The sequence below is a fragment of the Lactuca sativa genome, chromosome 2 (genome assembly GCF_002870075.4).
Source record: "Lactuca sativa cultivar Salinas chromosome 2, Lsat_Salinas_v11, whole genome shotgun sequence".
Taxonomy (NCBI): domain Eukaryota; kingdom Viridiplantae; phylum Streptophyta; class Magnoliopsida; order Asterales; family Asteraceae; genus Lactuca; species Lactuca sativa.
In genome coordinates this window covers 113,499,540-113,524,214 of record NC_056624.2, presented here as the reverse complement: position 1 = coordinate 113,524,214, position 24,675 = coordinate 113,499,540, and the positions used below count along the sequence as shown (strand labels likewise).

Here is a 24,675-nt window from a genome sequence, read left to right as displayed (position 1 = left end):
CACACTCTTAACAGAATCCGTTAAGAAAATTAGTCATAGGGATCATTTGTGTGCAATGTTTGCTCTATAGGTACCATCTGAGGAAAAAAAAAAAATTTCGTAAGGACTACTTTAGGGAAAAAAAACAAAACATTAAGGACCATTCGTGTAATTTGTTCTTATTAATATACAAAATTATGTGGTTTGTATTGGGTTTTTAACAGTTTTTTTTAATGCATGAGTAGATAGTCTAAATTAATTTTAATATATATATATATATATATATATATTATATATATATATATATATATATATATATATATAGAGAGAGAGAGAGAGAGAGAGAGTGTGTGTGTGTGTGTGTGTGTGTGTGTTAAGATCATATATAACCTATAAGTATTGTGTCAACGTATACCAAATGTGGTCCACTCGTTTGATAAATGTATTATAATAAACTGGTTAATTAAATTAATTATTATAAAAATTAAATACTTTTAAATTTGGAAACTAAATTAATAGATTTGATTTAAATACCATAATTTTAGGTAGTAATCCTTATTAATCTACATACCATCACGAATCATCGTCCATGTCTCTCTTTTTCATCATCGTAAATACAAAATCATAAAGGAATATGAAGAGTTGTTCTCATTTCTTCTTAATGGTTATTCTTCTGAATATCCATTATATGGCATCTAAACTATACTGGAAAACCTAGACATCAACGGGATCATGCATAGGTTCAACTCCCTCCCATTCTTTTTTTCAATGCAAGTCCGAGATTGTGAAAAAATAGTGATATTTTCTGCTCCTTTTATGCATCGGTCACGAATCGTCTTCTTTTGAAATTGATCATAAGTCCTTTTGGTGTTGATTCATCTTCTCAAAGTCAAGCATAAATCGAGCATAATTCATCTTCATTAAAACGATGATGATATTTAGTTGTTTCAAATCAGGATGAAGGTGGGGTATTAGCGTGAGGTTATTGTTATCATAAAGGTTAGTCATTGTGTAGGTTATTTTTTGGGTGTATTCCTTCTCGGGTGGGCTTAACAGGTGCAATTTCCTTTGGTTATTGTATTTGTTGTAGCGTTACTAACCAGATTTAGGTGTGTTTGCTTTCAATTCATCAATAAGTGGTTAATCTTAGTAATACATATGTGTGTTCAGACTAAATAAGAGTGGGGATCGTTCTTCTGTGGATTCAATTTAGAATAATTTGTTTGGTGTATATTAGTTTATAGTCAGAGGTGGTTTCCCTGACACCACATTCTTGTTATCATGGTTCAGCTATAGAGATAATTCATATGTGAGATAATTATGAGCAATAATCTAAAATTCTAGTTTTTATTAATTTTATGTCATGAAATTAAATTTTCAAATTTGTTTTTGTAGATGTTTGAAGTTGAACCAGAAGAAGACGTGCAATTCATTAATTGAAAGAAAGTATTATCGATATTCTTTCAGAATGCATGTGATATTCTTTTAGAATGCACAATGCAATATTCTTTATGAATTTGTATTCTTTTATCATGTTTCTTTCTTCTTGTTTATGCAATATTCTTTTAGATTGCACGTTACAAATAATGTAGTATATATTTCAAACAAATTCTTAAAGAATGTAGTATATAAGGTTGTGTAGTTACCTCAAAATATTTTATATGTTCTTGTTTTATGTTACAAAATGGTTGTTTTATGTTATAAAAATGTTCATTGTTTAGTTTTATTCTTTAAGAATGCATGTGATTTGTGAAATTATATATCATTCTTAATATTTTTCATCTATTCTCATTCATTCTTAACACACTCTTATTATATTTTTTTAAGAAAAAACATCATAAATGGTCCCTGTGTTTTCCCAGATTCTGAAGTTTAGTCCCCGTGGTTTAAAAATCTCATAAATGGTCCCTGTGCTTTCAAAACTTTTGACAGATGATCCTTATTGCTAACTCCGTTAACTTTTGTCCATTAATTGAGGGGTATTTTTGTCATTTCACACCACAGGGATCATTTATGATCTTTTCAGTTATTTTTTTTTAAAAAAGAAAAAACTAAATATAATTATTTAATATATAAAATCTCTCTCTCTCTCTCTCTCTCTCTCTAAATCATAAGTTCAGAACGAGCTTTCATCTTCCCTATCAGTGATGATTGCAGATACAAACTCGTAATTGAAAATTTGGATTAGTACTGATTTCGATCGTCAAATTCGTAATTGAAAATTTGGATGAAATCAGAATGTGATGATCAATAATCATTGAAAACAATCCAGTCAATCAAGAAGAATCAACAACATAAAACAGAATATAAGAAAACAAACGCTCTGTTTATTTCTTTCTTTCTTCTTCTTCTTCCTTTTTAATACTACAAGTCTTGTTCCACTTGGCAGCGTCAATATACAGAGTAATCATCTAAAGATTTCCTGAATTTAGAGAAAGAAAATGTCAGTTACTAACTGATCTCTATCAATTTTATGACATTCAAGTATTTCAGGGCAGTTGATCTCTTGATATGGAAGGCGTAGAATCAAAATCACAGTCACCAGGGCAGGGTAGTCGAAATATGCCAGAAAATTCTGCATTCCTTTTCGAAAAATGTGGAAGGTAAACAAAGCATTTATTTATCATACTAAATACATCTTTACATTTCAATCTATATGCTAATTGAGCTTGAATTTTCTTGGAAATTAGGGTTCCAGCAGTGTGTTAAATAAATCCTTAACGTGATTGAACAAGATGAAAATTTACCTAAAATTGGCGATATCAAGAAGTCTAAATTGACAGCAATGGTTACAGAGTGATTATCTGTGTTGTCTGACCGATACCCAAAGATGAAAATTTACCCAAAATGGGAAAACACAGCAATGCTAACCGGATCATCTGAAATAGTCAAACAATCCACAGCCACCACCAGGCCAGACTTAGCTGCGAGAAACCCTATCCCTGCCATGAAAATGGGTCCGAACAAAAAACCATCGAAGTTGTACGAGCGGCAGAGCAGTCTGAAGAACTTCAAAATCAATCGGTTGGCTCCTGGATTCACAAACGACGGAGGGTTCTCTGGATCCCCACGGAATCCCAACGCGCCGGAGATTATGTCCCCAAGTCTTCTTGATTTTCCGTGGTTGGTGCTTAGTCCAGTCACGCCTCTTCTTTCCGATCCGTTTAATAGGTCTCCGACGAATGATTGTTCCCCAAATTTGGATGTTGAGGCTGAAGAAAAGGCAATTGCAGAGAAAGGATTTTACTTACATCCGTTGCCGGCAACTACTCTGAGGATGGAGGGTTATATGTTTCGATCGAGAGAGAGAGAGAGAGAGAGAGAGAGATTAAATTTAATTTAAAAAAATAAAAGAAAAGAAAACATCATAAATGGTCCTTGTGGTGTGAAATGATGAAAATACCCCTCAATTAACGGACAAAAGTTAACAGAGTTAGCAATAAGGACCATCTGTCAAAAGTTTTGAAAGCAGAGGGACCATTTCTGAGATTTTTAAACCACAGGGAATAAACTTCAGAATCTGGAAAAACACAGGAACCATTTATGATGTTTTTTCTTTTTTTAAAAATGGTTGGAATTTAGGAGAAAATGAATGCAATTTCGATTTATTCTATAAGAATGTCTATTCTTTCATTTGTAATTTGTTATAATATTTATTATTATTTTGATGCAAACTGTTATTCTTAAAAATATGCATTCGTATTCTTTAAGAATGTTGATTTAAAAAAATCTACATAACGAAAAAAATTGCATGAAATGAATTAGAAAACAAATTTTAATGTGTTGAATGAAATTGTATTCTAAAAAATCTGATGCAATTTTAATATGTTGAATAAAATCAAAGATTTCATTTATTTTTTTTAATTAATATGAATTAGTTTCCTAATATATATAGTTAATATTAAATTTTTCTCTCTTAATAAAATGTCAAGTTTGCTATTATAATTAATTAAGTCAAATTTTATAGTAAATGCTATTCCATAATAACATATACCTTCAGATCACAACCATTCATTCTTCTAATCTAATGGCCTCAATTTGGTCACACGTTTACAGAATACTTATCATTCACATTTGATATATATATATATATATATATATATATATATATATATATATATATATATATATATATATATATATATATATATATAGGTTCAAGTGTTTAAAGTAAGTATTGTATTATTATATACATAAATGTGGACCAATCAAAATTTAAAATAAAAATAAATAAATAAGGGTAAATAGGTAATTTGATAATTAGGTTCCACAAATAATAGCCTATAACTATGGTAACCATTGACTTAGCTACCTAGGTTTTTTCCATCCTTTTTTTAAACCAATATGACGATTTAAAGGGATGTTTTGGCCCTTGTCCCTCCAGCCGCCATTACCCATTTATTCCTCCGATCACGACGTCGCTACCCCCTTCTGTCAACTCGCAACCGCCTTGTGTCCATACTGACGCCGGATAGATGAACTCACGAGTGCTTTAAGACAAAGCCCTCTTTCCATTGGTGGACATGAGAATTTCGGGACCCGGACCGGTGAACAGCAACAGTCATCACACAACAAGCAACGGTGTCCACGGTTGGATTATTCATCCCAACCTCCGAGCAAACCCATTTCTTAATCAAACAAGCCGCGCCATAATTTCTCAAATAGATTCGCAATTGCTTCTTCTAATTTGATCACAATCATCGATTTCCCCTAAATCGTTCATAGCTCACGACGTAGAAAAATCAACCTCCTTCCCACCAATAGAACCGCCACTCGGCTCCACCGTGATCCCAGTAGTGAACAAGCTTTGTGAAGTACTGGCAAAGGTCGGTGGGGGATGTCGAGTGTTTTAGAAGCCCTTGTCGGCCGTGATTTCTTACCCAGGGGTTCCGATATTTGCACTCGTCGTCCCCTGCTTTTGCAGTTAGTACGGAGTAATGAAGAAGCCGGTGAATTTGGCAAGTTTTGCCACTTGCCAGGGAGGAAGTTCTTTGATTTCTCCCAGATTCGTGCAGAAATTCAGGTATTTGGGTTTAGATGATGGCGTTTTAATTAGAACCAACCTTTGAGATTTTGCTACCATTACATAATATTTTTTAGGTTATTTATGAAAAAAAGAGATCATCTCCAAGCTCTTACTTGAACATCCATATCCATGGGATTCTCTTTGCTATTCAACAGGTGGCTCTTTTTTGTATGAAAGACCAATTGTTTCCAATCCAAGGGTAATGGGAACCCATGCTCCTAACAAGACTAGATGGCCGGAAGTGCTGATCATATAAGCTAGAAGAGCGGTTCCAAACATATGTTTTTTTACACGCCTCTGATCGGTTACTTGATTTCTATCAGGTAACTTAATTTTGAATTTATATTTTGCTCAAACCGATCCTAGAAATAATGAAATCATGTGATTGTGTTACATGAACTTGATTTATGTTGTTGTTGAGCAACAATTGGTGCGTTTTCTATTTCTTATTTTGTTGGCATTTGTTCACGAATTGTATGAAATCACGAATCCAATTCTGTTGGAATGAAATCATGAATTCTAATTCTATTGGAATGGAATCACGAGTCCATTTCTCTTTAATGGGTTTTGCGTTACTTTATTTTGGTTTGCTTCTTTATGCTTGAATTTTATCGGTTATAATGATCAAGTGTTGAATACCATTATTTTTGTAGGTACGAAATGAGAGATATCAAAGCAAAACATGGTATATATGAAACTTACAACATTCTACTGGAATAGAATATTGAATTTTGATTATGTGAGAACAAAATCTTAAAGATGAACATTGTATGGGATGAAGATGAACAATGACCACCAATCTTCCAAAAAGAATGGATTATTCTACCAGAATAATATACAATATAATGATATATATATATATATATATATATATATATATATATATATATATATATATATATATAATAGTATATTCCGGTAGAATTATTCATATATTGTGTTTTTTGTGTTATTAATAAGTGTAACATTCGCATAGAATAGTATATAATTTTTTTTTTCTTTTCTAAGTATGTAATAAAAAAAATTTAACTTGTATCCAAAATTTTGTTATTCTTTAAGAAGTTCATTAAATCAAAATATATATTATGTCAGAATGTGTAATTCTTGTATGGTTCAATCATATTTGTTATTTTTTAATATATTGATAAACATATTCCGTCATAATTTTCGAATTAGGAGAATTATAATCCATACAATCAGATTTTTAAAATTAATAGAATCTATTCCTTAAAATATGTAATTTTCCTGTTTTAAATTTATGTTAATTGACTAAAATACCCTTAGAATGAAATTAGTTGGTATTTTTTTAATTATATTTAATTTTATGTATTATTCACTTTCCAAAAGTAAGTAAAATGATCGGCCTACAATTATACATAAAATAATACAATACTTAGTTTGAATAGAATAACCTAAGCCTATATATATATATATATATATATATATATATATATATATATATATATATATATATATATATATATATATATATATATATTATATGAAAAATGAATGATTAGGGTAACACATATTTAAACCAATGAAAACACAATAATAGGGGTGAGCATTTGGACCGAACCGGACCGGACCGGCTCTTGGACCGGACCGGTTATGGATAATATTGTGGACCGTGGACCGGACCGGATGAGTCGTGTCCTTGTCCGTGTCCGGGTCCAGGTCCAGGTCCGGGTTTTCCGATTCTTGGACCCGTTTGGACCGGTACAACTTTAATTGCATAGAGTACAAGTCGTTAAAATATGTTTTTAGGTTTGATAGAACTCATTAAAACGAATATGTTATTGGGTTTGATACGATATAACTTGTAAAAATGATTACGTTTCCGTTTCATGCATAGAGTACAACTCGTTAGAATATGTTTTTGGGTTTGATAGAACTCGTTAAAACGAATATGTTATTGGGTTTGATACGATATAACTTGTAAAAATGATTATGTTTCCGTTTCATGCATAACTAATCTACCTTGATGTTAGAATATTATAACTTGCAAAATTAATTTTCCAAATAAAAACAACTAACATATAAATCAAGTTCACCATGATCCCTTTCATATGATTTATCTTTCAAAGATACATAAAATTCATAATTATAGTCTAAAATAATAGTTAAAAAGTTGAAATATTTCAATCTTGATAACTTAACTTTGAAGGATTGCAACTCATTGAATATAATACCAAAATCAACAAAATTATAGTCTAAATTCATCTACAAACTATAAATTAAACTTTGAAAAAAACCGCGTGTCAATCCGACTTAAAATGAATGAGTTATGGTTGTTTAAAAATTTTCATAGATTACAAAGTTTTAAAAATGTTGCTGAAAAGCTGAAATTTTTCAGCTTTGATAGCTCAACTTTGGAAGACTGTAACTCATTGAATATAATACCAAAATCAACAAAATTATAGTCTAAATTCATCTACAAATTGTAAATTAAACATTGGAAAAAACTGCGTGTCAATCCGACTTAAAACGAATGTGTTATGGTTGTTTAAAAAAATTCACAAATTACAATTTTTTTTAAACCGGGTCCAACCGGTTCTAAACCCGGTAAAAACCGGACCGGACCGGGATGGATTCCTAGAACCGAGAACCGGCCCGGGGGTCCAAAAAAACGGTCCGGTCCGGTCCGGTCCAATTCGTTCCGGTCCACCGGTCCAAATGCTCACCCCTACACAATAACACATCACTTTAGGATAACTATACAAATAACTTTCATAATATATTACTTTTAAATAAAGAAATGGACAAATGTCATTTGATTATTAACATATGTTGTCCTAATTATTGGTTTTCCATAAAACTCATCTCTCTCTCTCTCTCTCTCTCTCTCTCTCTCTCTCTCTCTCTATATATATATATATATATATATATATATATATATATATATATATATATATATATATATATTTGAGAACAAATGAAAACAATTTTCAACCATATAATTCAAATGTTGAAATTTGAAAGACTATATTAAAAAAATATTATTTATTTTTTTGTTAATTTAATAAATAAACACATAAAAAATATTATATCCTACCTACCCTAAACCCCACCCCAAGTATACGGGACAACTGTCAGAACCACCGGACCGCCGCCCTCCATCAGCTCGCCGCCACTTTGCTGCTAGAAACATCAGCAACCAAGACGCTTTTTACTCTCCAGATCTACTACATCCTCCTCTACAGTCCTCCCACTGTCAGAAAAAAAAACCTCTATCTGACTCGTCTCTCCTAGATCCAAGTTCCCCTAGCTCTCTTTCCAACAAAAAAGCATTCTCAATACCATTACATCACAAAGCTGCTCCACCAAAAGACTACCGAACCACCACCGACCACCAGACCATCGGATCGACCGAACTACCCTCGTAATGACCATACCACCGCTGAATCATTGCCTCTCCACTCTTTACATATCCGCTTTCACATCCTGATCTAGTTTCACAAGTCACCGTCATTGTAATATAGTTTTTCCGATCTTCATTCACCAATTAAGTAGTACAGTAACAGTGTGCTATTAAGTCCAACGATCGGTACACCAGATAAGTGGAATCAACGTCGGAATGGCACCGGACTTTTCCAATTAATGTTCTTTACTAGCAACCTCAACTTCGTCGACCTCTTCAAGAAAAGGAACTTGACCTCAGACTATCAACACATGTCTTAACGGCCGACTATAGATCCTCAGGCGAAATGATTTCTATTATATCCGTTGAGAAAAATGAAAACAGTTCAATGGAATGTTGATGCAATTGGTGCATGGAGGAAAGAGTAGAAGGCGCCGCCGGGGAAAAAACCACTATCAGGTTTGAGAAACGGCCACAGATATGGTTTCGTTGGTCACCGCCGCCGCCTTTGTTCCTCGAAAGAAGTCATGCAGAAGAGGATCTAAGCTGTGAAGGTGTACATGGCACATAGGTGGTTCGATGTATTGGTGGTGAGGAAGAAGAGAATTGACAAGAATTAACGGAAGAAGCACAGGTTTTGTTCAGGAATCAGGTTCATCAAATTTTTTAGATCTATTTTTCTTTGTTTTCCCTTTACATCGTAAACATACGCTTTTGCTGATATAAAATTGAATTGCTTTTATCTAAACAAAAAAAGAAAGATATTGGGAATTAATTCCCTCTTGACTCCCTTGATCAAATCTCCATTATGAATAAAAACCTCTCCTAGAAGCCACGTGTCCCTCTCTTAAACCTCCTTCATTCCACGTGTCACTACCACAGCTATGATCTGCCTTCTTTTCCCGCCCACTCCTTGCCTCAAATCTCGAAATTACCAGTTCCTACTAATCAGCAAACCAGTTTAAATACTCCAAATTTACCAGCACTTAAATCATTAAATTTACGTTTTATTTTTACATACAAAAATAATAGAGATATGATATCCCCTAAAAATCAGCTATTGATATTCCAATTACTTTATCTTATACCAAATAATCCTCCAACACGATAGGAATGATAGTTAAATTACATAGATTATGAAAATTTTAATTTTGATTTGGATTATTTTTGTTTACCTTGTCATTATACATATAAATATCGATCCCCTAAAATTGTTTTCTTCATCAGCGTTTTCAAAGCTTTCAATCGATAATTCTTCTGCATCTCTTCAAACTACCATATGCATTCACACATTTCAATCCATCGGGTTAATATACAGCAAATAATTTTTCACTGCTTTCTGTTTATACCTCTAAAACGCCTATTCGCTGTCAAAATTTTATACAACCTTCCTCATTATTGTAATCTTGTGATTCTGCTTTGCTTATTCACCTTCCATCACCACGAAATCACTAAGAAAAACAAAAAAAAAAAAAAAAAAAAAAAAAAAAAAAAAAAAAACACCAGGTTAGTACTTCGTATTTGGTTTTTTTATGTTGATTACTTTTATCCTTGCATTACAAACATATATGGTACTCTTAATAAAACAACAACTATTTCTGAAATTTTCTGTCATTTATTAAAAAAGACAGTTTTATAACTTATAGCAATGTACTTTCGAAGTACATTGCTACAAATTCTAAAAAAAATGTTTTCTTTTTAAGTAAAAGAAAAGTTTCCCCTTTCATTCAATTTTATTTCTTATATCAATGTATTTTATGTCTAATACAAATTGGTAACATATTCCACACAAGGCAACTACAAATATTACTTTCATAAAAGATATTAATCCTGTCAATCCTAATTTCACCATCAAGGTTAAAATATTAAAGTTGTGTACGCTGCCATCTAAGTTCAATCCTAACAATTTCTATTTCATTAAAATGATTTTTCTGAATGAAAGTATATTCTACAACTTATAATAGTTTATTTCTTTTTATTATTTTTTAATATACATTTCTTCAAAGTTATTTAAAAAAAAGGTCATGTTTGAAACGAAACTTACCACTTTATGCATCCTTTATGTTGAGTTTCACCATTTGAAAGAGCAACTTCACTCTTAATGGCCGAACTACTAAATATCATCATTTAATCCAAACCCAAGTTGCTTATCTCCAAGTAACATACTAAGTTTTATAAAATTCAATTCAGTCTCCAACTAATTCCAATTTGATAAACACAAAATTAGGCACATCCAAATACGTTTATCTAAAAAAACATGACCCTTGGGTTTCGCGTAAGTACCTCATTTTACTAGAAGAAAATTAAGGCATTATCTCAAGTATTTGGACTTTTAAACACACCACAAAAACAAGTTATGTACTTAACTGTTACAGTCTTTTTTTTATCATCAATAATTGTGTTTATCAGAACATTAATTCCAAAATTAAACAAACACCCATTTACCAAATGTATAACCGGGTTTTTACCCAAAATCATATACCAAATCCCTTAAATACAAATAGAAGCCTCTTATTTTCCAAACTAATCACAATTTCCTAATTATAACTTAATTGATGTGAACTGATTTCTATCCCATACTAAAAAAATCTGGTAATTTCACCAAAAAATGAAATACAGGAACAGGAAATTGATTTTTTTTAGAGATACAATAGATAATTCAGGATTCAATTTCGCCGAAAATTCAAGGAATAAATACTTACATTCTACATGTCGAAACTTTTGTACTCCATAAGCTGTTCATCTTCTCCAAAAAAAACCCTAATTCTTTACGGGTTCTTAATCGTCGTCGCCACTGCATCGTTTCAATATTTGATAGGAACGCCAATTAATATAGCAAAATCAGATTACAAACGACACCGGCGCGCGGGCCATTTTTATTCGTAAGCCTTTGAAAGGAGTTCGATCTTCTTGTCGGTATGATTCTTCCCTATAAAAATGAAACCCGAATGCTTACGATTTTGAATAACACGCTTTCAATCACTCCTACATCTAACATACATTTTACTCCCTGTAATTTTAGTATTATTTTATCTTAGTCCCTCTGTTTTATTGAATATTTATGTTATGCCAATGTAGTTGCTTTTTAAACAAAGTCACCTTCACAATTCTTTTTTCTGCACCCTAATTTAGACTAAATTATTCTAATTTCAACCATAATTATGTTTTTAATTTTTATTTAACAACTTTAATTGGGTTGATTTTATAAATATATTATTATAATTACTTTACGTGATTATGCAAGATGATAATTCATTTAGTTTGAACCACAAATAAGCTTTTAATATTTATTTAACAAAAAACCATTCTAAATATTTATTTAAAAAATTAGTATGATTTATCACTAATATGTTATATAGACAAACACAAAGAAAAATTTAAATAGATAACTACTTATAATTAATAATAACTTAATTGATAGTTATCGGTGCATTGGTGGTGTAACTTATATTGACTGTTTATATTTAATTTTTAAATGTCATATATAGAGATACTATAACCAGAATAAAATTATATAATTAATTTTTTAAACAATTAAATATAAGAATTTATGCGATTTGTAAAATCGATCATACATGTATCTTTTAGTGGCAGAACTTAAAGAAATTAAGATGCGAACCAATTACAAAAACATTACGCATAACTTCTACAGATGATATATAAATGTTTTCTTTTGCAAAGGAAACTTCCCTAACAAGGGTTTCTGAGCCAGCTTTTCGCTCAACGACTAATCTCACGCTGCAAATATGAGGCTTTGTCTCATGCCCTGGAGTCACTGTAGGCGAACCTCCATGGCCACAAGGGTTGAGTGGTGCCAGGATTTGAACATGAATCAATAGGTTATCCATTATACTTTTAAACATGATTATGCAAACAATGACCTAATTTATATAAATTAACAAAATTTAATTACAATGATATCATATTTATAGTACATATACTTAATTATACTTACATATATATCATAATAAAAATGATTCATTATGATATAAATCTTCATAACACAAACATATTCATTTTTTAATCTTTTTAGTTAAATACTATTGTTTTGCAAATTTATAAAATGTCATGGACACTAAAAAGATGGTAAATATTAGAAAATTATATCTCAATAAAAAAAATCAAAAAAAAAATTCTACATCGGTATCTCTAAATTGACATACTACACATGTTTCATATATGAATGTTAACGGTGATACTTTTAATTTTTTTTTTTACTTAAATAAATTAAAAAAATTATATTGGTTATTGTAATTTATAATTGCGGTTACTTATAACATTTAACTCTCTACAACTCTATATTATTATTGTTTTATAGAACCAAATGAGGACATGTACTATACTAACATAGACATAGAAGAAATATTAGAAAAATATATTTGGGTCATAAAAAAATCCAAAAAAATAAAATGTCTACAAAATCTATTGTTTAAAGGTTGGTTTGTTTTGGCAAGAACAAGTATTCACATTAGACCAATTTTATGTTAATTTATCCAGAATAAAAAGCAAAGAATAATTCAAGTTGTTGATTTATAAAACTTCCATATAGTTTACAAAGAAGTATTTCATAATTTATGTTAAACTATTATGTATATTTGATTTTCATATAATTTCATGTTTTCTTAAAATCAAAGTTATGTTAGTTTTTTTTTTTTTTTGATAATTTATTTTATTTTTTGTCTACATAATATTTATAAAAATAACAACCGTGGTTTCCACGGGCTATAACCTAGTATTCAATAAAATATATTAAAATCAAGTAAATTGAATGGTGAAAATATATACACGTAGACAATACATTCTATTCTTTTATCTTTTATAATAATAAAAAGGTATCAGCAAAAGTTTGATGTCGTACAATATACAAATGTTTAGTTTTTTCTATGTATGATTTATTTTGGAATTACCTACCTATTACTTATTATTTATTTATTATTTATTTAAAGGTAGTATCATGAATTTTTACGAACGTTTTTTTTTGGTGTATATTTTATAACTTTTTTATTTTTTTTAATATTTAAAATGTTTTAATAATTATTATTTTTTAACAATTATTCTAATATTAAATACATAAAAATAATTATTGAATCGAAAACATGAAAACGAATATTTATGATATAAATCATATGTGATTAAACATATATAATCAAATGTGATAAAATACACGAAAAAACTCTTGAATCGATAACACGAAACAAATATTGTCCGTATAAATCTTATATGATAAAATACATAAAATTTTATGCGATTAAATACATGAGAAAAGTTATTGAATCGAGTAAGAGAAAACGAATATTATCTATATAAATCATATATGATTAAATATATATAATGACATGTGATTAAATATACGATAAAAATTATTGAATCGATTAAGCGAAAACAAATATATCCACATAAATCATATGAGATTAAATACATATAATCATATGTGATTAAATACACAAGAAAAAATTATAAATCATTTGTGATTAAATATGTATAATCACATGTGTTTAAATACACAAGAAATAATCATTGAATCGAGAACACAAAAATTAATCTGGTATACATAAATCATATGAGATTAAATGCATATAATCACATGTGATTATAGGTATCTAATCACATACAATTTATGTGGACAATGTTCATTTTCACATTCTCGATTTAATAGTTGTTCTTGTCTATTCAATCACATGTGACTATATATATATATATATATATATATATATATATATATATATATATATATATATATATATATATATATATATAACCATATGTGATTCATATGGACAATATTCGTTTTCGCATTCTCAACTTAATACTTGTTCTCATATATTTAATCAAATATGATTATATATATTTAATCACATTTTATTATATATATTTAATCATATATGATTTATGTGCACAAGAGTTGATATTGTTGGATTAGGTGTCTAAGCCCATAATTATTTTGGTATATACTTTACCCGATTATGATTTATTAATATATTATGTGAATAATATATTAAAGGATAAATCATATTGTTTAATTAATATTAGTCAAGAATTAATTTTGTGGCTAAAAGAGATTAATTAAACTTGGGGGACTAATATTGTAATTATAAGATAATTACATTGTGGGTTATGGATTCCTAATAGAAAGGGGATTAGAAGAAATCTATGGGAAGCCCATATGGATTACGTCCAAGGGCTTTCTAAAGGGAGTCCATGGGTTGTTTAAGGCCTAAGCAAAGAATTAGGGTTTCACCTAAAACCCTAGCAGTCCACACAAGTATAAAAGGAAACCTAGGGCTCCCAAAAACGTGGCTAAGCATTCCATGGAGTATCTTGGACGTTTTTGGTGCCTCATCCCTCTCTCTTTGTTCATCTTGTTGCTCATGGTGTTTGTGACTCCATTAGAGGTGCAACATTTGAGGCACTAAGCTTTCAGGAGTCAAGATCAACCATTGAATAATAAACGTCAATTCAAATCTTTGTTGACATTAATCATATGTTATTAACTACATAAAATATGATACGATTATATACACGAGAAAAATTATTGAATGAAAAACATGAAAACTAATCTTATTTATACAAATCATATGTGATTAGATACATATAATCACATGTGATTAGATACATATAATCACATATGATTATATGTATTTAATAACGTATGATTTATGTGATTAACTACATATAATTACACATGATTTATGTCATTATATGCATTTAATCACATATAGTGTTGGTGGTTGTAGCTAGTAGGTGTTGGTCGTGCAGTGGGGATGCATGGTGGTGCGTGGTGGGTGGCGGCGGTGGTGGCATTAGGGTAGGGTGGTGATGGGTGGTGGTGACATGTGGTGGGTGATAGTTGTGTAACGACCCAAATATTTACAAAGATATTTTTCATTTTTAATTAGTAAAACACTTCTGCATAATTCATGAAATCCCAACATAATTGTTTTCAAATCAACATTCATTACAACTTTATTTAAATCATCAGAGTGTCCCCAAAACATATCAATGAAAGAGAGGTAGAGTGCACGCCACTTCATCACGCCTTGCCCTTGCCCCTGGGCTTAGATGTACTTGAAACAAATCCACAAACGGTAAGCTTGAAAGCTTAGTGAGTTCCCCAGAGCATAACAACACAATCACATATCACAAAATGTACTAGCTAACAACTATACATGTCACATAAGACATGCATACAACATATTAGGAAGCCCTAGAAACCCTCTCGGGTCTTACACCTAGTGCCACTGGAACCCTCACGTGGTCTTACCATGTGTCATGGGAACCCCCACATGGTCTTCCTGCCATAGGAAACCCCACATGGTTTTCCTACCAAGCAAATAACATACAAGCTAATCATGCGATTACACTAGATTGCCTTGAAAACCCTCCAAGGTCTTGTACCAATTGCCACGGGAACCCCCCTGGGGTCCTCCATACAAAAAGCATACTTATTATAACACATAGTCAATCAACAATCCACATCGAAAAATGGGCCGACCTTGGTGCCTTAGACCTATTGATATGGTGAGAAGACTAATCTCTTGAATACCACACCAATAAGCTGAAGTCAAATATTTCCCACATGCTGCTCCTTCTTAACTGCCTACAATCATCAAGTGATTTACTTAACACCATCCTATAAATACTTCTTAGTTTAAACCTTGTCATAGCCAAGGTTAACAGTCCATGTTGACTTCGACTCGTCGAGTATAGCCAACTACTTGTTGAGTCCCTACATAACTCGTCAACTCGCCGAGTCACTCGAGTGACTCGTTTCGTTCCATAATGTTTGCGGTCGTAAACTCACAACCGCAAACTTATGACCGCAAACCAATCCATTCAAAACCCATTGGCTGTAAACTCCTTGGCTGACTCGTCGAGTTGATTAAAGAACTTGGTGAGTTCCTTTAGTCCTTCTTGTTCACGACCTTTTCCAGTGGGATCTAGAGTCCCAAACTTCAGATCTAGCCTTCCTTAGTGTAGATGTCACGTAAAGTTGCAAACTTTACGTGGATACAAGGCTTCACATGGCCATAACACCAAAACTAGCCCTCACACAAGATTTTACTGCATGGGAAAGGATTAAACTGCCTAAAGGAGACAACTTTAAGCCATTAGGAACCTAAAGAGGTCTAGATCTAGAACCATATACTTGTGATAAGTCCAGATCGACTATGAATCTATTTTGCACCAAAAATGGCCATCTACTTCCAAGAAGAAGGATCTAAGTAACTAAAGCTCAAGGTAATGACTTTATACCTCAAGATGGTGGCCAAAATAGTGTAGATGCCGGATCTACTTCTCCTCTCCTTGCTCCTTCTTCGTCAAGCTCTAAAATCCTTCACAAACCACCCAAAATCACACACAACTCTCGTTACTCTTACTCAAGAGTGTTCACGGCCACAGACTGCTTTTTGAAGGGAGATAGGGTGCTAGGGGAGGTTACAAGGGCATCTAATGACCTTTATGTAGGGGGAAGAACCCAAAATTAGGGTTACTTCTCTACAGCTCCAACTCGTCGATTCGGACCTTCCGACTCGTCGAGTTGGTCCCGATCCGCATCCAAGAATAAATGCCCTTACTCGACGATATGTACTCTCAACTCATCGAGTTCATGCACCAAAAACCCTAAAAATAACAAAATCAACTAATACCTGGAACAGGTGTTACAAGTTGGTTTGTGGTGGTTGTAGGTGGCGGTGGTGATGGTTATGGGTTGGTATACGTGGTGGATAGTGGTGGTGAAGGGTGGTGAGGGTGACAGGTGGGGTGGTGGATGGTAGTGGTGTTGATGCATGGGTAATGGCATATAGCGGTGGTGAGTGGTGATTTTTGGCAGAGGTGGTGATGGATGGTGGTGGTAAGTGGCGAGTAGTGATGGTGGTGGTGGTGGTGTTAGGTATGGGTGGTAGTAATAATAATGGGTGGTGGAGGCGGGTGGTGATGGTAGGTTGTGGTGACGGGTGGTAGTGATTGGGGGATAATGGTGGTTGGTGGTGACGGGTGGTGGTTTTTGTAGGTGGGGGTAGGCCTTGTAGCGGCGGGTAGTGATGATGGGTGGTCGAGGTGGGGTGGTGGTGATGGATGTTAGTGATGGGTGGGTGGTTGTGGATGGCGGTGGTTTTGGTGGGTGGTGGTTTTGGTGGGTGGTGGGTGCATTTGGGTGGTAGTGGTGATGGGTGGTGGAGGTGGGTGGTGATGACGGGTGGTGGTGGTTGGGTGGTGATGATGGTGGGTGGTTGTGGTGGTGGTGGGTGATGGGTGGTGGTTGTAGTGGGTGGGTGGTGGCGGCAGGTGGTGGGTAGTGATGGGTGGTGATGGTGGGTGGTGGTGGAGGATGGTTGTGATGGGTGGTAAGTAGTGGTGGTAGGTGGTTTGGTTGGGTGATGATGATGGGTGATGGAGGTGGATGGTAGTGGCAGGTGGTGGTGCTTGGGTGGTGATGGTAGTGACAGGTGATGGTTGGTAGTGATGGTGATGGTGGGTGTTGGGTGGTGGTTGTGGTGAGTAGGTGGGTGGTGGCAAGTGGTGGTGGGTGGTGGGTAGTGATGGGTGTTAGGTGGTGGTGAGTAGTGATAGGTGGTGGTGGGGGTGGTGGTGATGGGTGGTGTAGGTGGGTGGTGGTGGTTGGGTGGTGATATTGGGTGGTGATGGTGGTGGCTGGTGGTGGTTGGTGGTGGTGGTGGCAAGTGGTGGGGTGGTGGTGGCGGCGGGTGGTGGTGGTTGGTGGTGGTTGGTGGTGAGGGGTGGTGGGTGGTGGTTGGTGGCTAGTGGTGGTGGTTAGTAATGGGTGGTGGTGATGGGTGGTAGGTAGTGGTGGTGGGTGGTGTTGGTTGGGTGGTGAGTGGTGTTAGTTAGTGGGATTTTTAGTTGTTTATAACTATTTTTTGATTTATATGAATATTATTTTATAATTTTAATTAAAAAAAAAATTGTGATCAAAATCTATTCTCAAATGTTTTCACGATAAAAAATATTCTCGATTGAACGCTCTCATATATATATATATATATATATATATATATATATATATATATATATATATATATATATATATATATATATATATATATATATATATATATATATATATATATATATATATAGGTAGAGCTTCATTTGAGACCACCTATATTTTGTGAGACATGTAGACCAAATCTTAGCCTTTGATCAAAACTAATCTTGTGGCTCATAAGAAAAACGAATTAACACTAGTTAATCTAACTGATTCGTTAATTAGGGGTAGATTAGTCAGTAGGTTAAATTCATATCTTATATAATGTTAGTATCATCATCACATCATTATGAAATTATCTCATCTGCTTCGATTCTTCTACCAAGACACTCGTTGGATCAACATTCCTTGTTCTTGAATTCAATCATATCGATCTTCTATCTCTAGTTTTATCTTCTTTTAACCGATAATCAATTAAACGTGAGTTGTAATCTTAAAACCCAAAGACCAAAATGTACAAGTATTTTCCATACTTAAAGTAATTCATACAAGTTTAACTCGACATCAACTCGTTTAATTGAAAGAAAAATACATAAATCTTACATTTTCTTAGTACCCCATGTGAGTTATTATAATCATGCTATGGCCCAGTCGGCCTTGTACGCGACGTTCTTCAGGCGTCGAAATGTTAATGACACTTGTCACCCCTAGCCTGCCGGCCGAGCTGTTGCAAGAAGCTTGGGTGTGGGTTTGTCAGACCCAATATAGATCTATACACAACTATCACGCTCTCCCTACAAGAGACTCTGGTTACAATTACAGGACTTTTAATGCGCTACTTTAAAAGTAACGTGAAGCAAATGTCTCACAAATTTATTCATTAACATATTTACGTAAAGTGAACTGAAAACCCCTTTTTATAGAAATGAACCCTCCTATGGTGTGATGTAAATGAAACATAAACTATACCAATTATAGTTGATCATAATTGTTTGTAATGTATGTGAAACATAAACTATACCTATTATAGTTTATCAAAATGTTTGTAACGTATAGTAAATCTTTTCTGTGTAAGTAGAATGTATCGCAAAACATAACTATATTTATTATGTTTCATCTTGTACTGTTTGTAATGATAAAGGACTCTTACAATTCAGTGAATATTTTCTGTTATATAATTATATCACAACAGAAAACACATACAAAATAAGAAGTTGTCAAAGATTGACACTTTGCTCAACATGTTATAAAGTGTTATCAAAGTTGTAAGCTGTTAACTCGTTTTTAATATTTCTACATTGTTTTAGAAAAATCACAGAAAAATCATACGAAGTCAAAAACTGAATCCGTAAACTCCAAGAGTTTAGAAAATGTCTCTAGTTTTTTCATAAATTTTATTATGATTTTTAGATGTTTCTAACTCGTGTGAACACGTTCATATTCACAGACTGGTCCGAATTCGAAGTTACAGTGATAGGCAGTTTTGTAAAAATCACCATAAATTGTAGAAACATCGTGTGAATATGTGTAAGTAGTCATTTTAAAGGTATAAACCTGAGCTATTTGCACTTAGTACAGTTTTAAAAAAAATGTTTAAGGTGTCCAAAACAGTCCGTGAATGGAACTAAACTTTACTGTGGAAAGCTGATGTTTGAATTTAGTTAAGTTTTTGGTAATTTAACTTGTATTATCCCCCTAAAACTTGAAGAAAACATGAAAATGTGGGGTATGAACTCACCTTGAGTGAGTCCCTAAGATGAATGTGGAAGAAGAGAGGTTTCCAAGTCAAGAACACTTGGGAAGTGCTTGAAGATTTAAAGATCCTAGGCACAAATATGACGATATATTGTGTAAGAGATTCATGATTTGAGTGGAGAAGTATTGAGTATTCAAGTGTAGGATGAAGTTACTTACCAAGTTTAGAGGAGAATGCTCAAGAACAACCTTGAATTTTGAGTTTAGAGAGAGAAAGTAAGAGAGAGAAATGGGTTTGCCTTTTGGTGAAAGAGTGAGAAATGTGGGAGGAGAGATAAGGATTTTCCTAGATCTTTTATCAAGATAACTTGCTGGAAAAGAGTGTGAGAGGACAATTAGTGGACTAGATAGGGATGAATAGTGACTGAGGGTGGTCATAGAGTAGGTGTGGAGGATAGCTTGTGTCATAGCTTTATGGCAAAGTCAACACTCCACCTCAATATCTTACCCAAAAGATATTATTCTTGGACAATGATTTCCCTCAAAATGTGATTAAATTATGAACATTTGGGGTCTCATAATCCAAAATATGAGTTTGGGTGAAAATCCCACGTTAAAATCATGAAACACGAGCTTAAAACACGAAAAGGATCGAAAACCGGGAAAAGAAGGCGAATTCTGAAGTCTGAGGCGAGGGTTCGATCCTCGGGTGCTTAGAACCGAATGCATGTTCAGTTTATGGGCTAGGAACCAAAAGCTGGCTGATCCGAGAAATTTTGCAGGCGAGAGTGCTGGGTGGGAAGCGAAGACGAAGTTAGGCGAGAAGCGAAGGCGATGTGGGTTTCGGACCGAAGGGAAGGTTCGGTTCGCTGGGGCTCGTTTCGGTCTTCTGGAGTTTCGGTCCTAGTGGTTCAGTTATTATTGTTGGCTTCGGCTCTTAGGGTTTCGCCTCTTATGGTTTCGCTTCTTAGGGCTTTGCTTCTAAGAGGTTTGGTTCCATTAGGGTTTCAGTCCTATAGGGTTGATTTACCAATAAACTTCCCGTTTTGCGCGTTTTTTGACTAAGTTAAGGGTCGGGATGCCCCGAATGATTATTTAAAGTTGAGGGAGGTTATGAGAGAGATTTGGGAGAGATTTGAAATAAAGAGAGATAGAGCGAGAGAGATTGAGAGATTGAGAGAGACTTTGTTTGTGACCTTTGCGAGTGTTTAGCTTCGAAATGCAAGGTTTGTAAACCTCATTAAGCCTCGTTATGAGTGTTATACGTCCCTGTAGGGTATGAAATAACGTTTTATCGAGTAGTTCCATCACTTACCCTGATTAGGGTTTAGATCTTCTGACACGTGAAGACTTAAAGTGATACTTTGCATAAAGATAGTGTGTTGTACAATAGTAAACACGATGTAAACCCTAATATACAAGGGTTAATTGAGTTGACCATTTGACTTGTTGACTTTATTTGACTTTGACTTGACCAGAAATTGACAGTTGTCACATCATCCCCCCGTTAGAAGGACTTTCGTCCCGAAATTAGCACTTTGACCGGGACTTCGAGGGTTAGGGAAAGAAGTGGGTATTTTTTTTTCATCTAGTCTTCACGTTCCCAGGTGAACTCGGGTCCTCGTTTTTCGTTCCAAAAGACCTTCACAATAGGGATGCGACTTTGATTTCGTTCTTTTGATCTTTCGATCCGTGATTTCTATCGGTTTTTCCACGAAGTGGAGACTTTCGTCGAAAAATTACTTCTTTAGTTTGACACCTGGAATGTAGGGTGTACATTTTTGAGTTCTTGCGATATTCGAAGTTTGTATGCTATCGGGCCCACCCTATCGAGGATCCCGAACAGCCCGATATACCTTAGATTTAATTTCCTACGTTTACTGAAACGTATCAAGCCTTCCCAGGCCGAGACTTCTAATAGTACTCGATCTCCGACCTGGGATTTCAAAGGCTTTTGTCGGTTGTCCGCATAGCTCATTGTCTGTCTCTGGGAGCCTTTAGTTACCATCGGATGTGGTCAATCTTCTATGTAGCTTCTCTTATGGTTTTTGGGCCAGTGGGGGTGTTATTAATGACTTGTCCCTAAACTCACAATGTGACACCTACTTCGTCCCAGCACAGAGGGGATCTGTACTTGCGGCCATAGGGAGCTTCAAATGGAGCAACCTCGATGTTAGGGTGATAGCTGTCGTTGTATAAAATTTAATGAACGGTAAGTGGGTATCCCACTCTTTTACCGAAGTCAATCACAGAAGCTCTTGGCATATCTCAAATGTTTGAATAGCTCTTTCCCTCCATCCGTCGGTTTGTAGGTGGTAGGCCGCACTCTTGTCTAGCCTAGTCCCCATAAGGACTACAAGACTAGCAAAATGAATCTAATATCTCTGTCAGAGATATTGGATATTGACACACCATGCAGTCGTACAATCTCTTTGATGTACGTTCTATTCAATTTCTTTATCTTTTCGGTTTCTTTGTTTGGTAGGAAATGCGCAGTAACTTAGGTATGAAGTCCATGGTTAACCGCTCACACTTCCTTTCGGGTATCCCAGATTGTTGTAGGAAACTCAAAGGCTTCTATCATTCTACCTTAATCTTGGCATAAGTCGGGTGCTTGCCCACATATGTAGCGACACCAGCTTTTCCATTCGGCCACCGATATCATCCTTTGAGGTCCAGATTCCTCTTGTCTGAGCCGAGATGAACGGAGTAGCGAGTTCCTGTATGCTTCGTTTATGATGACGTCTCCGAATCTACCAACTTCGGCGTCCAGATCCGGTTCATGGAATAACGTGCCCTGTTGCTCTTGCCTTCTATGTCCTTATGATCGGTGAAGATTGTACATTTCGTGTCGTAGAGATAGTGCCTCCAGGTCTCTAGGGTGACTACCACTGCTCCTAATCCAAGGTCATGAGTGATCTAGTCGACCCCGTACGTCCTTAGCTGTCCCAAGGCGTAAGCGATGACCTTTCCTTGTTGCATTAATACGTATCATATGCCCTGTTTTGATGTGTCGCTTTAGGCTACAACGTCTTTAGTTCTTTTTGGTAAAGATAAAATCAGGGCTTCATACAGGGCCTGTGTTAGTTTTCGGAACGTGGTTCCTTACTTCTCCCTCTAAGTGAATGTTGGTCCTTGATTGTAGCTCCAGCGGGTCCTCACCATTGCGTTTGCTGCTTAGATGGGTATGGAGTGAATAGGTTCGGTTTATATGACTAGGTTCTTTCGAATGGTAAAATGTTCATGTGCAGTCCCGGGAAGCTTTGTCTCGTAGTTCGGGTAGGATTCATATCGGGTCCATCTGTCATTACCTCGTGCATACCGGTCGTATGTAATTAAGATTGGTAAAACAGTCGGATGGGTGACCCTGCCCCGAGTCCACAACCAGACAAGGAACCAAACCTCTTAGAAGCGAAACCGTAAGAGGCGAAACCCTAAGAGCCGAAGCCAACAATAATAATAGAACCACTAGGACCGAAACTCTAGAAGACCGAAACAAGCCCCAGCGAACCGAACCTTCCCTTCGGTCCGAAACCCACATCGCCTTCGCTTCTCGCCTGACTTCGACTTCGCTTCCCACCCAGCACTCTCGCCTGCGAAATTTCTCGGATTAGCCAGCTATCAGTTCCCAACCCATAGACCGAACATACCTTCGGTTCTAAGCACCCGAGGACCGAACCCTCACCTCAGACTTTGAAATTGCCTTCTTTTCCCAGTTTTCGATCCTTTTCATGTTTTAAGCTCGTTTTTCATGATTTTGACATGGGATTTTCACCCAAACTCATATTTCGATCCCGCCCAGCACGTAACGATAAATAAGGAAGAGCTGCTATTGACCGAGTCATGCAGGTTGATGCTGCTACTGGAATCAACAACGTTCACATCCGCAACCTAGAAGACAGTCATTATGTGACAAGGGATCGTACTAATTTCTTGCTGAGAGAATTAGCGGCATCCCAAGCTGAAGTTACAGAACTGCGAGAACAACAAATAACACAAGAAAGGCGTATATACGAAATAGAACGTCGGTTAACCAAATCCAGGGCTGGATCTAGTAGGAAGTAGATCGTACTCTACTCATTCACTACTTACTCTTTTGGTTATAATCTAAGTCTTCAGATATGTTCAAGGGTTATTTTTCATGTTTTAAAGTACGACCGCGAAAATTTCATTTTCGATAGGTCAGTTTGATGTCGATTTTTCCTAGTATTGTGGTATATTGTAGACCTGCTTTAAGGTCAAAATTCCCAAACTCTATATACTTAATATGCCAATATAATCGTCAAGCATTTTCATACTCTTTGAAAAATAACCACTCAAATTCATAATATCATATTGGAAGTTGTACTTGGAGTAGACTTCTATTGTCGATTCTTTACAAAATTCATATTGAACAAAGTGTTTTGGTTCAGAGATATCAAATTCATGTTCATTTTTGATATCTGACTGTCACTTCATCTGTTAATTATTATAGTGAAAGATGCCTCCACGGAGAAACGCAAGGCGTGTCAATGTTAATGAAGCGCCAACACCACCACTGCCACCACCTCCTCAATTTGACGCTGTCATGTTTCAGGCGGCGGTCACTGCAACTGTTGCAGTTGCTATGTCACATATAAACACCACTGTTGCAAGTGGATCAGGGAGTGGCGCACACCCCTCCAA

At 34.7% G+C, this 24,675-nt stretch overlaps 1 protein-coding gene and 1 long non-coding RNA gene across 3 annotated transcripts; one reads left to right on the top strand and one right to left on the bottom strand.

The window, feature by feature from the left end:
* Positions 1-2,796: 2,796 nt before the first annotated feature.
* On the top strand, positions 2,797-3,336 carry LOC111893887 (VQ motif-containing protein 4-like). The gene has a single exon (XM_023889975.3). The coding sequence runs from the start codon at positions 2,810-2,812 to the stop codon at positions 3,320-3,322; it is 513 nt and encodes a 170-aa protein (XP_023745743.3). The 5' UTR covers positions 2,797-2,809; the 3' UTR covers positions 3,323-3,336.
* A 5,683-nt stretch (positions 3,337-9,019) lies between these two features.
* On the bottom strand, positions 9,020-11,339 carry LOC111893897 (uncharacterized). Of its 2 annotated transcripts, none has more exons than XR_002851026.3 (3): positions 11,069-11,339; positions 9,542-9,817; positions 9,020-9,310 (listed from the first exon to the last, which is right to left on the bottom strand). It is a non-coding gene; the product is annotated as an uncharacterized LOC111893897 (long non-coding RNA). The 2 variants fall into 2 exon arrangements; XR_002851025.3 differs by having other exon boundaries at positions 9,020-9,307; positions 11,069-11,336.
* Positions 11,340-24,675: the final 13,336 nt, after the last annotated feature.